Below are 19,068 nucleotides of genomic sequence, written 5' to 3'. Positions count from 1 at the left end.
AGTGAAAGCAAAGGAGCTTGTTTTCATGCTTCCATCTCTGAACACAGCAATGTATGATCAACTCATGAAATTAACAAGATGGAAGAAATGCCATCCTCAGTAATATCAAATCACATAATAAAGCAAATTTTAGTTTTCTTACACAAGGTTACAAGGACAATATGCATATACAAGTATTTGTTTTATTGCATTTATTTCAAATAACTTAAATTGGCAAAATCAGGTAATGAAGCTCTAACAGCTACTAGAAAAGAAAAGCCTGCTACATTTAAAAGATATGACTAAAGGTAAAATATATCAGGCAGTATTTTACCACTTACCTCGTGATGCAGCTCAGCTATCTGATCTTCCAGTTCTCTGATATACTGGTTAGAATCAGATTTATTAAGCTGCCCTTGAATCTTTCCTTCTTCTTTCTGTTTTGGTTAAAAAAAAAAGAATCTTATTCAAATTGTTCACAAATATACAATCTTAAAATGCTATTTTAGTTGTCTGCATATTTTTATCACACACAGATATTCACACACGCTTCTCAGCATTTTTCACTGGGATGAAGTTTTCTGCAGGTATCCAGGGGCATTAGCAGCTCAGAACAATTTGATCCACTGGGAACACTATGTATGACAAGTTTAGTTTTCTCTTAAGGAGTTTTAAAATATAGTGATATTTATTGCGTAGGAATACTACAAAGCAGAAGGGAAGAGAGGAAGAGAGGAATGTCACTCCTGTAAGAGGTACAACGATAAATTGTAAAATGATAAAGAGGACATTTATTTGTCAAGTAAATGCAGTTATTAACTGCAGATGACTTTATCTTAAAACATTAAGCCCCCAACACTAACTTTCAGCTTGTCTCTAATAAGACCAAACCAAATGCTTGGTAGATCTCAAAATAAAATAAAATAAAAAATAAAAAATCTTGTTTTTTCCCCCCAGATAAATAATTTCTGAAGTGGCCACCAACTTTGGCAGAAATCCTGTAAGTCTTTCACCAATTGCAAATCACACACAACCAATATAATACAGAAATGCAACTGTACATGGAACACATGGCTTTCTAACAGTAGCTCATTTCGCTGAATTCCTACTTATACTTGAAGAAAGTAAACAATGAATTTCAACGAGCAAGCTCAAAGTAATTTGCAAACAGAATTTCAGTAGAATGAGAAGTGTCAATTATTCTTCAAAACACAGAACAAAAAGCTTTAACTGAGAGCTTTCCCTGAAACGTCACCAGGATACAACATGTGCCATGAAGTTGGTAGCAGTGCACTGCCTTCCAAACCATTTTACTACATAAAGAGAAGAACCCTGAGTAGTGTCAGTGTTTGCTATTTCAAAGATATTTCTCTTTTAAAGCTGTTTTTTTATTGTATCAGAGTACACATCACAAAATTACTTTGTGATATTTACTATTAACTCACATAAATTACAATGGAATAGTAGTGCATTATACCACATTGAATTCAGTTCCAAGTCAATCTATGGCTCAAAGTCACACACCAAGTGAGAAGTATCGTTATTTTTTCTGTGCTAAAGAGGTTAAAAAAAAAAAGTATATAAAACTCATCTCTCTTTACAAGGATAACTATTAATTAGTATTCAGAGTTACAAACAGAAGGAACATAACTTACAGACCAAAAGTAATACAGTTTACATTCGTCTACAGAAAAAGCTTCACTGATGCTAAGAATTTAGACAAGAATGATTTCATCTCTTGTGACAGCAGGAGCACATGGAAGAAATGGTTAAAGTCCCTCACTTGAAACGGACTTTTCCATTCTAGCGCATTGTTTCTTTGATTCCAAATTACTACATAATCACAAAGCAAGGTGTCAGAAAGCAAATGTAAAACCAAATATAAGACAGGTGTCACAGCTTTTTTAGAGTACACATCGGAGTTTATATTAGAACTGAGTGCACAAGAGGACATGAAGCAGGCATTTCCAAGTTGTTACGATATGTTAACAATAAAGTCAATAAGATTTACTCACTTAAATTCAGCACTGCACAAATAGCTGAAAGCAGCTACTATACACCATATAGAGTATACATTACTGGGAATAATATATCATTAAACTTAAATGATTTTTATTCTAAATAACACCGTAAAGTTAACATGTATCACAGAACAATTTAACATTAAGTTTGCTCATGGAAAAACAGTCTACCTCCAGTCAGCTTAAACTGAATGTCAATACAAGCCTGGCTTGCAAGGTCCTCGTCGCTAATAAAGGTCAAAGACAGTTTCGGTTTTCCTTTCAGAACTTACAGATTTTGTAGAGGTGACAGTTCATCAAAATGTGTTTAGCACAGGAACCTTGCAACGTGATTTTCTACAACAAATTTTTTTTAAAGGAAACTTCTGCTGCAACCTCCTCTTGCAACATTCAAAGCACTAGAGGTCAGAAGATGATCCTTTTATCTAGCTGCAAAAAATTTAGAAAACCACAAGTATTTCTAACAAACTGTTTGAGTCCATGTTCTATAAGCTACAAAGCCTATTTTCCCTATTCTCAGTGGGTAAATTGGAAAGGTGCCACACAAATTTTAGGCAATGTATCAATCTTCTTCACAGCTGGTATTCATTTCTCAGACCAGCAAAGACGTTATTTTTTTTACCTATTTTATTTTTCCTTCCACGTTGTTTATGTCATTACTTCTTAAAAAGGCACTCATGCAGGTGCACAAGCAAGCCACTGGAAAGCATGCAGTTATCACATGTTCTAGAATTAAAATATTTTTCAGTTTTTACAAAAATATTATATGTTCTACAAATCTGATAAGCAGACAGCTGAAATCGTACACCTGTCAGATAAAAGCAATTAAAAATATTTGTGAATATTTGTGTTCATCTGAAAGTGTATGAGCCTTGTTTCCCTTCATTATTTAGAACTCTAAGAGACTGATGTTTCTCTTCAATACAAAACTGTTTTTCTTTCCAGACATCTTGTATTTATATTGAGTTCATATTACTTGCTAGCAATTTTCAGCTTCTAATAAGTATTTGTTAATCAAAGGCAAATTTCAATTTTCGTTGTAACCTTCTTTAACACTTGTTTTTCATTGTTACAGTTGATAAGAGATCAAAATCTGACGACAGGGAGCTTTCAGTATGTGCAATCCCTTTTAATATCACATAAAGCAATAGAAATGTCTTTTCCTACTATTATTTTTCTGGTATGTCACAAACACAGAATACTTTCTCCTAAAACTTCTGAAGTTCTAGATCTCATTCTCAACCTACACAAGGTAATATATACAACAGTATCTTGTACTTCCTGATTACCATTAAAATGAAAGAAAAAAAAACCCGAGAACTTTTATTAATCAAGGGATCTTGGTAATGACCTGTCAGTCTCTTTTCAGTGACATTGTCATTGTGCACATATCTTTAAATAGCAAAAGTCACCACTACAGTAATATGAACCCCAAATTCTGTCCTCCTGCAGGTTAGATTCCCTCCTATGCATCATAATTCTAGATTACATTAGATACACTTGGGCACTAATTTTTATGCCACTGTGACTACTTAAAAGTGCATACAGTAAGCATACTGATGCTTGACACGTTTGTCTCACACAAGAACACCACACATGGGATTTTAAGTTCATGCTTAACTTAGTGGCTTATTAAGAAAGGTTTAGCAACTTCAAGCTTGGCTTTTTCAGCCTCAAATATGACACTACATTACATAGATAAAATTTTAACTCTTCAAACTGATCTAGCTATGTGGCACAGGGCAAATTTGATAGAGCTCCTTGTTCTCAGTTCTACATGTGAATTACACTTGCTGTGAAAAGAGGGACAGGGAATTAGTTGGGCTGCAAGTGACATGGAAGTGGGAAAGAAAGTGAGAAGTGAAGACAATAAGAAGCAGTGAAGAAAATCTCCAAACAATTCAATACATCAGGCAGCAATACTGGTGCACTCTTGATGATTACATCCTCAGCATACTATGTGCAGGATATGTCTGTTGCAATTAGTTCACTAGAAAGCACCTATTTTAAGAATAACTTGAGATGGGGAACAGAGGACCACCTGCCCAAAAGACTGTGGTCCTAGCCCAGAACATCTGAGCCTACAATCAGAACAGTCTCGATGCATTTCTTCTTTGTCAATCCTATTACTACTGCTAGTTTCACATTTCAAGTGTTGAGCCATGCAGATGTGCTGGAAGATGTATGTTTTAAATATGGATTGATCTGACAAGTCTTCCACAGAAAAAAAAAAAGATGAAGAAAATCCCCATCTCATCTGTCTTAAATAGTAAGATGCTCAAGCACAAAGGAAATAAAACTTATCTTGTGTAAAACCTCCTAGAAAAAAAAAAGGGGGAGCTAACTGCTCTACTCGTGGTCTTCCTTTATTCTAAATCCAGTTTTGACTTTTTTTAGTTAAGAAAAGGTGAACCAACAACAAAGTTATCTGTTTTCATTAAATCACCTTTCCATATGCTTTGACTTCATTTGCTTCATTTGACTCCATTCATAGATGTCCCACTGACAGAAAAAATAAGCCACTTTTACGAGTTACTGAATGCTTCCTGTTGTACCATTTAGTTCAGTAGGAACCAAGCATTTAACTCAGCTGGTTTTATGTTGTGCTTCAGCAGTTTTGTATTTCTGAAGAAATCTATCAGATAACTGGACTGATTCAAAAATGAATATTAAAATTTAAGTGGTATCTTAACATGAGTTTAAGGTATGGATATCACACCTTTTAAAAGGAAGTAACATAAGCAACTAGTACTCTTTCTTCATAAGAGTTTAAAGATCTAATATTGTATGCATAGGATGTGGTTAATGTTCCTTTGTTGTCTTTTTTTTATTGAGTTAGAATACAATTGCAGAAAATCTGTGGTATTTGCAGAGGTCACAATACAAAGATGCCTGGCCTCCTGACAACTAATAGACATTTTAAGTTCAAAATAATGTACTTAAAGAAAATAGATAACATCAATAAGCAAAAAGGATTAAGTAATTGAAATAGTGCAGGAATTAAAGTTAGGCAAATGTAGAATCAAGGAATTTTTGTTTAAAAACCCCCATCACAAGTAAATCAATCTCGACATGAATTTCCATAGTATACTGCTTCTGCATATTGGCAACACTGCAGTGCCCATTTCCCCTTCTGAGGAAGGATTTTAGAAATGTTGGTGCTGTGTCATTCAAAACCCATTATTTCAATTTTGTCCACTCCTTGTCTTACTGTGTCTTCAAATGGACCAGCTCCTTCAGCACTGATGCAGTTACAAGTCTCTGTACCAGGGGAAAAAAGGAAAAAAAAACAAAACCTAGTGGGCAGGTACAGCTCTGCTCAAGAAAAAAGTACCTGTAACAGATGAAGCAGCCACATGCAGTCCAAACCGACTTGAGAGGATACATAAGGAGGGAGTAGCACAGGCAGTGGAAGGGCAGGAAATGAGCCCTGAAGACTAAAAAAGCAACTGCTAAAATATTTAAGCCCCTTCAGTTGTGGGAGCTCTCACCTCCCTCACTCTGCTCTGAAGTAACAGAGTTACTGCACTTGTCTGCACACCAAGAGCACCTGAGAACGTATCTTTTCCTCAAAGTCTTGCTTCTTAGACTGAGTAAAAGTTCTGCCCACAAACAAGTATAAATTGAGATACATGGCTGTAGTATCAGACTGAAGTCCTCCTCTGGCTGACTTTTTAAGAGAAAACCATTTCTGTATCTTCCCAAGAAGCAGTAGTTAGTCTTTAGCAGCATGTTTACCTGATGCATACAACAACTATGGAGTGAATGGAGCATCCAACCTCTGGACCAAAATACACAGCTGGCAACACAATAGCATAGAGACAAACTGCTTTAGAGAATGTTAACCTTAAATACCTGAAGCTGTTACCGCATAGCAACCCCACATAAAAGTTAAGTATAGTTAGTACTTATGATAAAATGGAGTTCAAATTAGAAATTGACCAAAAAGATCTGAAACACCTTGGAGAAATTATGTCTGCTTTTGCTCTTTAAACTAAGGAATGTTTAAGATAAAGAAGATAATAGAATTCTAGTTGCATTCCAACATTAGCAGTTTTCCAGTATACTCTTGATGATCACAGTATGAAAATACACGTCAGAAATTACATCATTTAAGTAAGAGAATATCTAGGGATCTTTTTTACTTTAATAATAACTATGAAAAACACAAAAACCAAATCAATGGTTTTACTAGTAGTCAAAAATGAAGACACACGGGACAGTTGTTCCTCAGATAATAATCTATCAGCTAAAATATCTAAAGAGTAGAGTATTTCCTCAATGCCCTTGATATTTTTCCCCCACCCTGACTTAAAATATTTACTAATTACCAACCTACCTCAGACTCTTTTCAGGGTAGGCTTTTAAATTCTTACCTCTGTGGCAAGACAGAGCACTAAGATGTAAATGAAGTTTATTCAGAAGGGTAAATGTGGTAACTAGTGTCCTTTCAGTGACTTTACAGTGACTCATTCTAGACTTTCAAAAAACACATCACTAACATCACATACCACTACTGATAAGAGAAAAAATGTTTCCTGTAATTTGAAAAGATGGAAACAATTTCTTTACTCAACAGTCAGTACTTGGAAAACTTATTAAACAGAGGCCATAGAAAGGCTTTATTCTAGTGAAATAGTGCTAAAAGTTTAACTGTGGGAGAGAGAACTAGCACAATCATGGACTTCCTTTACAGTTGTTCTCAAAGCAGCTCTAACATGGTTAAATATGGGTAAATGTGACAATTCTCCGAATCTGCCAGGAAACACACCAAGAAGGAAGTGATGTTACCCCCCTGACCAGATCAACCTAACCAACAGAAGAGTTTTCCTACTGAGATTACTCACATGTAAAACTAGTTTTCTATAACAGAAATGTGCTCTGTATCTCCACATCCCAAACTAGCCATGGATTATTTTAGGAGGATAGCAACAAGTCAGTAATTTGAATGGAAATGGAGAGAAACAGATTAAAGTACAGAAGAGAGTTCCACAGTTTTCCCAGCTCTGTTTCCCCAGTGTCTATGCTTCACTGGCACCATGCTTATCTTGGCCAGCTGACTGACATTAACTGATAACTGCAGCTTAATTTAACCTTGCCTGAATTTCTCCAAAACTAATTTTTTTTTTTTCCTTCCCCCTCTTATTTTTTAGCCTGCCCTGCCTTCAACTGATTCAAGGAAAGCTTAAAAAAAAAACAACAACAAAAAAACCCTACCAGTGTTTAATAACCAACAGGACCAACTATACATAACCAGAAGGAACACCTGCTCTTACAGACCAGAAATTAGTGAGGCTTGATAGAGATTTTCCTGAGAGCTATAAGGAGGTATAGAGACTAACCGCAAGTAATAGTATTTTAAAGGCTGATAAGGAGTTAAAACATTTGCTTGTTGCAGTTTGTAGGTATTACACCAGATCAAGTAGTAACAAGAAAGATTTATTCTTTGAGGAAGCAAACCTAGGAATTTACTGATGGAATACAGGCGTGAAGAGCATATATCCATTCCTTGGTCTTAGCTGCCTATATCTTACAGAGGATGAAACAAAAGGAGTTTGTACCTCCGTACTGGGGATAAGCCGTTCTCTTTATATAATGTTTCACTTTCTCACAGAAGTGAGACTTGCATTTTATAGTTTGGCCAAAACTAGTCAGCTATCAGCCTAGATATCTAGAAATACATCATTTAGTTTTTAATGATTAGGTAAAGCATTCTATTAAAAACTGAGAAGCCTGCTAAGTACTTGATGCAATGCTTGCTTCCTAAGGGTTTTATGGAAAACAAGAGCAGAAGAAAAAATGGCTGACAAAGGACACCTTTGCTCATACACAGCTTCAAGGTTTTTCTCCATCACTTCTGTGAATTAGGCATTCCAATTACATTATCATTAAAGAATGTCTCAGACTTTTGAGTAAGAATGCCCATGGATTATTTTTGCATTTCAACACATTTACACAGAAGTCTAACAGGTCAGCATCAAGAACTCAATTCCTAAGATAAAACAACATTCAAAATACATAAGAATAACTACTTAATATCACAGCAAACTTAGATCTTGCTACAAAGTTACATCTACTATTAAATGATAGAACTACCTCCTTCTCCTTGTCATTATTACTAACCAAAACTAAGAGTGACCTCAAACTGTGATTTAAACCTAGCATTTGTGTATGTCAGAACAGTTCATATGTGGGAGTAGTGATACTCTGCAAAAGTTAATGCCAATGTCTCACACCTACACCTACACAAACATTTAAAAAGAAAAATACGATTTAAGTCAAGCATTGCTGTGGACCATGTGGATCCTGCACCGAATCCCCAGGTTTTCCCTCGCTTCTGACAAAATCACCATTTTCCACACACACACAAAAAATGAAGGTTATGTAGTAAGCTTCATGAGCTTAGAAATAATCACAAGCAGACTTATTTATGATGCTTCCTATTCAGCATAATCACTTCGAGACATCTATGCTCCAAGATGAGTTACATGCACTTAATATTAAATGTTGTATTTCAAGTCATTAAAGCACGCCTCAGTTAAAAGGCCCTCCGCTGCTGACATCAGGTCACAGCATTCCAGCAGCAAGCTGAATGGAAAAGAATGAGGCAGCTCTTTCTCCAATGAGAAGAAAGTTATCTAGTACCTCATCCCCACATTGAGACTTGCTGGTTCCTTAAAAAACAGATTTTGTTGAAGCAAAAGGATTAATAGTTTGTTTTAGCTTGCTAGCTTTGAAAGTAAATACTTCACAACTCCATTAGTACTTTTGTTGTTGTTGCAGATGCTTCAGACAAATCTGAGTCTGAGCACCTGAAAGGAATTTTTGATCTTAAGTTTCATACTTGCTGTCAAAACACCAGTCAAATATCTGTGTAAGGTTCTATAAGCAGAAAGAATCTTTCACAGCACAATAGAAACTTTTCAAGACAAGTCTCAGTGTGAAAGAAGACATAAAAGGAATTTATTTCTATTAAACCACTGCTGTTTTAAATGTATGTATGAAGTTAACACTCAAAACATGTATTGCACAATTAAACAAGCTATATTTCAGACTAATATAAGCTAGTTCATCAAACTAACATGGAAACTCCTAGGTACAGACCACAGCCACAGAATGACTTCATGCTCTGACTATACACAGTCATTCTCATTTGCACAGAAGACAAAGGATCTTGAGGCTACAGATGAAGAAATCATTAACAGGTGATCATCTAAGCTGACAAAAAAAGACTGGAACTTGAAATGCACGCCAGTAGGAGACAAAAGAAAGCAACCTAATTGAGAAAAGTGGAAAAAACTAAAGATTGCATCATGCAAAGAAGTGACTGTGAAAAGGAAGGAGAGGTAAACAAGTGAACCAAACAGTGAAATGTCATGACAGAACAGGGACAGTGAAGTCTTTGCATGTATAAAGCAGACTTACAAAAGAGTTTACCCTTCTAGCACCTACATTCTTTAAATGCCCATGATATTATAAAAATTGTGTATAATTTGACACTCACAGCTTAGGCAGAAGTATGGAAAGGGAATAGGAGAGAGCTATAAGATGATTACACACTGATGGTTTATCAGTCAAACCACAGAAAATAGACTTGTTTAAATAAAAAATTCTAGTTCAGTGAGAGGAAAAAAACAACAGATTCACTATTTCATAACAGCAGAACTACTGTGCTTTCTGGAAGATCCATTTTAGCCAAAGTTATCAGGATGGCATTTAAAGCCAGCGTTACAGTAGAAAAAAGCAAAAAAGTGCAGGTGGTTCCTCACTTGGAAAACCAGATAGTTTGAAATGAATAAAAACAATTATTTTACAGATAGTCTGCTAACATAGAAGAAAAAGCCTGACCTGAACTCAGCTATTCTCTTATATTTCTAGAAGATAACTGAGTCATATGCAATACTAACTTATCTAAGTAGTTCTAATGTACTCATCACCGCATTGTCTCACCATTATGTGATCAACTGATTGCTTTATCTTTTAATAGATTTGGTGCCTGCTTCACTACAGGAAAAAGTATTCAAAGTGAAAATTCTTTATGCAAACTCCATCAAATTTATTTGTACAGTCATCTACATAAAACAAGTTGATCTTAAACAATGTGCAAACGTGTTACTTGACATGTTCCTCATGCTGTTAGCAAAACAGTAACCAAGAGTTAAGAAACAAAAAACTGTTTTATGAAGCAAGTTCATACCATACATGAAGATTTAAAAAAAAAAAAATGCAAGTAGTTGAACTTTGACACCGTAAAATGAAATCATCTTGAAGGAGAAATTTCAGAAGGAAATCAGCCACTCGCACTGCCAGTTTAAGAGAAAAAGAAAGAAAACTAGATAACAAGTAGCTTTGAGTCCAGGACTAATAACCAAGAAAATCTTCACAGACAGACAACAAAATTCAGGTAGGGAAACAGTGTGTGAGTACATGAATGACAGTCTACAGTAACCCATCAAGATTTCTCCAAACCAAAAAAATAGAAATCACTTATGGCTCTCTCATTAAGGGAGCAGTGGGCTCAAGACAAAAAGATGGAACAGTACAAGGAACAGTACAAGGGCTACAGAAAGCATCTTCAAATCCTACAGTGATATGCAGCATTAAATAAAAGTATTGGCTTAAGTAAATAACAGAGGTGCGTTTTACAAATCTAACTCTGAATAGCAGAAAATTACATGCAGACAGGAATGTCTGCCAAAATAAAAATGTGGGTTTTTTTGATGGTATGCTTCCAACCTGATATAGCATTGAAAATTACTGATTACAAGTAAAAACAAAGAGTGCTTGTACAGAAACAATTATTAAAAGCTCACCAGTACACACAGAAGGTAAATGTAAGGCCTTTGCTTATAAAGGAGGCACACTATACAAAGATAGCATTATCCCACTTTGCCAAATAGTGTCTTGTATTCGCAACAGGTTAAAAAAAAGAAAGTGAAGGACAGGAAAAAAAGTACAAGAAGTAGGGAGTATGAAGCCACATGTTTAATATCATCATGTGTTACCTGGATTTCTAATTCAGCAATGTGCTGCTGGAGTTCAGCCACAGCTGCTATGCGGTCTGCCTCACGGAGCCGCACTGCCATCACTTCTTCTTTACTCTGGAAGGAAGAATAAATTAAAGATAACCCATAATACCAGTTTCAATCAATAACTGCGCATTTTTTACTCAGAATTACATAAAGAGAACTTACGCTGCTGAAGAATACCATGCCTACTGATAAAGTATATTCTAAAGAACCTCCAATTTTATTTTATTTTTTTTTAAACTCTATAGTCCATAGAATTCTGTAAACATCTAATACTAATTCCCAACTACAACTACCCAATACCTGTGAAAAATATTGTCCACAAAGGCCCAGGTCCAAGAAACAGACACATTTTGTTATAGAAACACTATAACGTTATTTAATAAAGAAGTATCAACAGTTCTTTAGAGGACCACATTCTTCAGCTTCTCCTTTGTGAACAGACAGCAAAGATACATTGAAGTTACTTATTTCACCTTTTTCTAAAAACAAATAAGAAGATATGTACTCAACCTCATTTATGTTGTTCAGCTATCTTAGTGACAGTATACAACAAAGACCATTTAGGATAAAACTCTAGTGCCTGTAACTAATGAACAGATTTAACAGCAATTTGCAATTTGAGTTTTGACAAGAGAAGGAAGTTTCCCTACTTTCTGTTTTAAGAGGTAAGCCCTGAAGACTTGGAAACACAAATCTACCAGTATTATATTGTCACCAGCTTGGTACAACTGCAGAGAAAAAAGGGATAGATTATGAGTCAATAATACTTCCAGGTAGAGTGCAAATTCTGGAAAAGACAGATGAGTCCTAGGTATAGTTTTCGTGGCAGAATGGTGGAACTCCACAAAGTATAGTTACTGTAGGTTAGTTCAAGTATCATAGTTATTTTAATGTGTACTTCATTTAATGTGTGCTTCTAATTCACAATACTTGTTGTTCTTACTTTTTTAAACAATTGTATTGAAACTGAATTTAGCTGCCAAAACTTGTCCACAGTAGCTACCTGAAGAGATGCTGTATGTTTTCAAGAAGAACCCTGTAATGAAATTGCATTTTTTACAGTATCTAATTAATAGAATTTGTAGTCACCTAATTCCATTTTAGAGGAACCCAAAGTCAAAGCTCAGCCATCATTGCTAAATTCTACTGTGTGATTGCCTGTATGAAGCCAAGCCCACAAGCCTATAGGATCACACATAGTCAACTGCAAGCTAAGTGACTCTCTTTGGCTTGGTTTGACTTGAATATCTGAGATGAGTCAATAGTGTTGCTCTAGATGGCACTGACACTTTTTCACTGAAACAAGGCACATACTCAGTAAGTTCCGCAGGATTTGATAGGAAAGACAACTGGGGTGAAGACATAGTTCTGTTGTAAGTCCTTTAACACAACTGATTAGAGAGATTATTGCTGTGTTTCAAAGAACTGTTTGAAATGAAGTCCTTGCTGTAGAGGTAGCAATCAGATAAAAAGTCATGAAGTAGTACACACCAACAGAAAACAGTAACTGCATAGGTATGAGATACAGCTTGCTACATAAGTTTTAATTTCTACTTAAGTATAAGATACTGTTTCAAGAGAGACAAGCTCCAGAATATACTACTAGGGTTTTTTTGTTTGTTTTACACAAGAGAACTGGGGAGTTGAAGATGTGTTAGAAAGACTTACTTGGATTTTTAAGCACGAATATTGCTACATAGCAAAACCGTAGTGACAAATAACACTAGAGCAAAGCCTCAGATGTCTTGAAATAACAGGAAGAAAAAATTACTCAAACATCAGTTTCCAGGGGAATCAGGATAAAAGAACTTGGCAAAATTAGGGAAATTCAAGTGTAGCTTAAAATATTCAGTGCTACATAAGCTTAACACTTATATTGCTCCATTATATTATATGAAAGCCCACTAACACTTCAGTTTTGATTATGAAGTTGTTGCATCAGTGACATCTTAATTATTTTAACTATTTTAACTATTTACAGAGCAAAACTATTTTTCAATTCAACCTACTCTATATTCTCTATATTTCAAGCCAAATCAAGTCAGTAGCAACACTACTTAGTATAGTGACACTGAAACTACTTCTGGTAGGACAGTAGGTAAAACAAGCATTGTTACTGCTGTAGCTTCACTTTCCTTATGGAAAGAACTAAGGGAAAACTAGCAAAAAGTTGTCAATTACAGATTACACAACATGGCTTTGATTAACAAAGACAAGATAAAATCTCACTACACATCTGAATTGATTACATTGATGCATTACCTTGAAGAAAAAGGATTACAAGAAGAAATCAAGTCTGTAAAAACAATGTATTATAGGAAAATTATGCATAGACTGCCAATTCATCTCCAGACTTAGCAACTTTGCAAAAAGCCACTCAAGCTACACTCTTGACACTCTTATTTACGTTATCAGCAGAACCTTTAGAGGGGAATACAGCCAGTCCTTAAGGTATATATTGTTAAAATAAAACACATGTACATTGGAAAAAACGTGAAATAAACATCCAGCTGGTAACTGTGTTCTGTAAGAGCAAAAAAGAGAAACAAATGTCTGGACACATCATGGACATAACTAAGATATGATCAACTTACATTATGTAACAGCATCTGCTCTCAAGTTGCTAAATCTGCAACCGCAGTACAATAAGAGGAATTCATTTTGTTGCAGGATGAATGTTAACACACTAACAACTCATCTATTTAGAAATTACTGGCCACTCAGTGCCAGCTGATTTTACAAAAACCTCTGCAAACAGCTTTTGGAAACAGAGTGAAGTTGAAAGTTGTTTTAATGTCTCCAGTACATTAGGTCTTAATTATAGCAATTTCCAACTAATATTGCACTTTGAGATAAGTATCAATAGTCATTTCAGGAAAAGTTTCATCCAAGTTAAAAGAAAACCTTGTAGGGCTTATCCTTTACTGCTTTTCCATATTGCATGCACATGACTGAAAGAGAAATTATTAGGGACCTGTTATGTATTTAGTTATGAAATTAAGTCTGAAATGAAAACATCAGGTACAGCTCTGGTGCACCGATGGTAATGAACACTTTTTACCCAGTATTTTTAGGCTGATCTCTTATAAGCTGTTTACTATTAGGTAGTGAATACCCCAACACTCCTCTCTGTGCATCTTTCCATTCAAAGACAGTTTTTACTGACATTTGTGAACCCAAGCTAGTTCTGCAGTAATAGCATTGAAGTTGTCTTCTGTCACTAAGACAATCAGAGCACACAGCGATCAGAACCTGTTGTGTAGAAGAGTGTCTTTTTACTCATTACACACAGACAGCAGTAGAGAGTAGAGCAGAACCACACTTTGAAGTCAAAGTTTATCTTTGTGAGACCACAAAGAAACAGCTTTGTCAAAACCTCAAATGATTTTGAGATGGTAAATTTAAGATGACGTTGTCAAACTGGAAAATAAAGTAGTGGAAAACACTACAAATTACACATATAGAAGCATGCAAATAGTCTATTCATGTTGTTTACCTTACATTCAATCTCCGCTTGTCTACGTTTTGCTTCATTCAGCTGAGCAAGAAGGCCTTTGTTCTGTGCAGTAAGATACTGTACCTTTTCTTGCAGGCTGGTGACCTCCAGCTCTGCCCTTCGCAAATGGTTATTATTGATCTGACTCTGACATTTATGACAAGAAAAAAAAAGAAAGCATGTTAATGAGAGATCTTTCATATTAGTTTACCTCCCTAAAGTCTGACAAGACAGACTTGACAGATCATTTGCTAGAAAAAAACTTGATGGAAAGACATTCAGAATTTTTTAAATGTAGTCAAAAGTTTGCATGAAGCTTGTTTTCCACAACCATGATATTTCAAGGGTTCTTAAATAGAGAATTCATTTTAAGAACAAGAACATTAACTTGCTATACTCATCTTGCACTTATGTAAGTCAAAGACTTTGTGAACTTGCATCCAATTACAATTACTAGCTGGTGCAACCAGGAAACATAAAATATATCAGAAATACTACGTGCACGCTTCTCTGACCAGTGAAATCCTGGAAGTAATACAGTACAACTAAGATCAGTGCTTTAATACAAGATATTTTTTACATGAGGCTGTGCATAGATCAACACAATCTGAGAGCCACTGCATTTGTTTCAACTGACAGCTCAGCAGCATAAACACAGACTCGATGCTTAACACTGAAATGAGAGCAACCTAGAGGTCTTGAGGTTATTGCATGTAACCCAGAGTGCAGGATACCTATGCCCCCTACTGACTGAAACAAATAGAAAGGAAAAGCAAGAAAACATACAGTAACAGTTAATGTTTAAACACAAGTTTTAGAAGGCAAGAAAACAGTTTTATCCAGTTACTATAGAATAAAGCGGTGCCTCTATCAGTAGTAAGCTACCACACATTGCATAGCCATTCTCTCCCTCTTCAGTACCACATCTTGATACATGGGAATATTTCTCAGAAACCTGTTACAAACACTTATCAATCAACAGCACATTCAATATCAATTCAGTGGAGAGCTCACAAATTAATATGAATGTACCAATCGTAGTGCACTTTCAGATTTGACCAGTTAACTTGCACTACAGTTACATAAAAAGGGCCTTAGCAAATAAGTTACTTCTTGCCTATTCTGCACATTTCAGTAATGCTAAAATACACTTTTTCGTCTTAGCAGGTGAAAGGTGAAGCTTCTGCTTCTGCTGAGAAGTGACAATAGGCTATTGTTATACCAAGATTCCTGCTTAGTAACCACATTCATGCTTTTAGTAGATGATCCAGTACTGGCAATTTCACAAGAAAAGCACTGTTACTTTAAGACTTGAAATTACAATATGTGAATCATCAATCAGGTAAAGGTTTGTAAAGGTGGAAATACCTTAAGCATACTTTTGTTAGTATCCCAGTAACAACTGAGCAGATAAGGATTCACGCGCATTCAGAGTTTACCAGTTAATCCAAGTAAGAAATTGTGAAAGCTCAGTACTGTAAGGGACATTAAAGTATGCTAGATTGATTGTATGCACTTGATTCTCCCTCCTAATCTAAGATACGAAGAAAAAAGCAGTTAAAATAAAAGACTATAACACTTCAGAGCTAAAGTCATCCCCATAAATGGCACAAGCCATTAAGTGGTATTGGTCATCTGATGCTAGTCTGGCAGCATTCAGTCAATTCATATGCTATATATCGTACCTGTGTTTCCATCTCCATCATTCTTTGCTTGGTTTCTTTCAATTCAGCCTGAGTTTCTGCTTCTCTCAGTCGGACTGTCATCAGCTCATCCTGCAGTTCATTCACTGTATTTTTTCTTGGAGGATCTTTCCACCTCCCAGTGGTGCGAGCTAGGTGACGCTAAAAAAACCCATGTCATTGCTGATATCTCATCTTTCCTGGTGTTGTCTAATTTCATTTAAGTAATCTTCTTTAAAGAACTCCTTGATGTCTCAGCTGTATGATGCAAAGTTGCTAAGAATGCTACTTTTAGGTCTAAAAATCTAGAAATCTACTTAAGTTTTAAGAATAGAGAATTAAAAAGCCGAAGACAGCAATTCCCAACTAGATTAAGTCAGAGGATTTAAGTACATCCTGAAAAAGAGCTTTTAATATTTACTGAAGTAGGAGTATTGATGGGGTACTTCCTTTCTAGCAGGATGGCTGGTTGTTAGTACAGGCCTCTCTGTCATCTGCAACAGCTAGAGAACAACTTCCAATATACTTCTGAAGTTTGTGGTATTTTCACAATCCACAGTCAATAGTTCAAACTTTACATGTCTCAAGATTTTCTTGCCCTGTCATCATCCATTAGAAAAGAAGAAAAAGAGAACAATGTCTTGGTACCCATACCTGCCAGTGTTCCTCCAAGTCTTTGACTTGCTGCCTTAGTTCTTTGAGACCCATTAAAGCTTCTGCTTCTCTTAGTTTTACTGCAATCAGTTCTTCTTGTAGTCTAGCAACGTTTTCCTCATCAGGGAGCGCGCTGTTCCTCTGGAACAAGGAATATCCTCTTAAACATGCATTTGAACAAAATATTGCTTAGCAAGGTCCACTCCAAAATACAGATATGAAAACTCCTATTGCTAACCAAAATTTCTTAATAATACATCTCTTATAAAGTCCCTAAAAAAAAATACATATATATATATACACATATATATGTGTGTGTGTGTGTGTATATATATATACACACACACACACACATATATACACACACACACACACATACACACACACACATATATGACTACACGTATATTTAAGCTGTCTACTTCACTGGATATTATCCCTCCCAAAGATTCTTTACACTACTTTTGACACATTAAAAAAGAAAAGATTATGAAATAATTGACAAAAATAAAGCAAATGAGGAACAAAAATTACACCTTTAGAGTTACAGCTCTTACACTGTTTTACAGGAAAAAATAAATGGAAATTTAGGTTTTGGGAACTAGATAATTTGCCTTTGAAAAAGAAAAGGTACATTGACAAAGAAACTATTCATTAATATTTACAAATAATTATCAGTCAAGAAAGCTCTTAAGTGAAAGTTCATGCATGTATACAAAAACATGGAAGACAAGTACAAAGACCGGAAAGAGATAAACAAAACAGCAATGCACATGACAGAAGTTACTTAGAAAAAGTAATGAAAAATGAAAGTCTGGAGAAAAACAAAAACACTAGAAGGGAAGAAGAACAGTCTGCCCAACTACAGTTTCCTTTTGTTGAACCATTGGTCACCAAGAACTCTAAGCTCAATTATGCTTCATCACTTTCACTACACTTCTCAGAAGTAATTTCTAGCAAAATCAACTATTCTGTAGAGACAGTGTTGGGAAAGCTTCCAGATTTTCCTGAGAGTTGAGTGAAGTATTTCAACATTAACACAGCAAAACCACTATTTACTAGCATGTTCCAAATCATGGGCTCTAAGCATCAGCAAACCAGGAAACTGACTGTTTCTTAATGTTTACATTATGGGCAGTATAGCTATTCAAGTCTCAGATTACCAAGCAGAGTTTTTCCAGATTACTGTTAGTGACATGCCACATAAAGAATTTATTTACAAAAATTGAGGGGAGCTAACTTGAGTCACTTTCTCACATGCCTAAGTTCATTAAGGACCAAGAAAAAGGTTTCCTGACATCCAAAGTTTGCCTGGTACATCAATGTTTTCCCCACAACTCCATTGTCTTCACATTTAAAGTTTTCAGTATATGCTACCTCCCACAGTTCAAGAAAAGTAGTATTCTCTTTCTAAATGTTTAGAGAATCATGGGTATGCAACCTTCTGGCATCCCAGGCCACAATGAATGAAGAGGGACTGTCTCGGGCAGCATATAAAATACATAACAGTTTAAATATACAAGTAATACCATGTTTTTAAATGAAATATTAAAACAAGGAGGGCAACAAAATCAAAACCAGCAGATTGGACATGGACGCTAGATTCTGACCTCTTACCGGTGTAACTACAACGCTACTACTCTGTCAGATTCCCAGTCAAGCTCTTTGAGTAAAATCTTAACTAGATGAGTCCTGTGAAGTTAACTAATAAGTTTTGTCCACATTCTTGAATATACAGCTTTTTCAAGTTTCCATAGGGAAATAATCTCCCAAAACAATATATGATCTGAAGAGTGTGCTTTAAATAAGGTCAATTGGATTTTTCTGTTTTCTGTGAAGAAAAACCTGACAGCAAATAGAATAAAGTGTCTGACAGATTGTCTGAATACAGCTAGAGTTATGACCTCAGAAAGCTACAAAATGAACTGGCACCTGGAAAGCAGAAGAGTTTCATGCTAAGGACAGCAGATACACTTTCCTGCCCATAATAGAAAGTGGGAGAGACTCAAGAACTCAAGACTGGGGAATCACAGAATTGTAGGGGTTGGAAGGGACCTCTAGAGATCATCGAGACCAACCCCCCTGCCAAAGCAGGTTCCCTACACCAGGTCACACAGGTAGGCGTCCAGGCGAGACTTGAATATCTCCAGAGAAGGAGACTCCACAACCTCCCTGGGCAGCCTGTTCCAGTGCTCCGTCACCCT

The 19,068-nt window shown here is 35.7% G+C and overlaps 1 protein-coding gene across 1 annotated transcript; it reads right to left on the bottom strand.

Annotated features, from left to right (window-relative positions):
- Window positions 1–266: 266 nt before the first annotated feature.
- Window positions 267–17,051, bottom strand: LOC104912253 (ecotropic viral integration site 5 protein homolog). Its single transcript, XM_031554759.1, has 5 exons — window positions 16,865–17,051; window positions 16,214–16,372; window positions 14,529–14,675; window positions 11,006–11,101; window positions 267–416 (listed from the first exon to the last, which is right to left on the bottom strand). Exons 1-5 carry the CDS (start codon window positions 16,916–16,918, stop codon window positions 282–284), a joined length of 591 nt encoding a protein of 196 aa, XP_031410619.1. The 5' UTR covers window positions 16,919–17,051; the 3' UTR covers window positions 267–281.
- Window positions 17,052–19,068: the final 2,017 nt, after the last annotated feature.

The sequence above is a fragment of the Meleagris gallopavo genome, chromosome 10, assembly GCF_000146605.3.
Source record: "Meleagris gallopavo isolate NT-WF06-2002-E0010 breed Aviagen turkey brand Nicholas breeding stock chromosome 10, Turkey_5.1, whole genome shotgun sequence".
In the NCBI taxonomy this organism is placed as follows: domain Eukaryota; kingdom Metazoa; phylum Chordata; class Aves; order Galliformes; family Phasianidae; genus Meleagris; species Meleagris gallopavo.
This window is presented reverse-complemented; position numbering and strand designations above follow the sequence as displayed.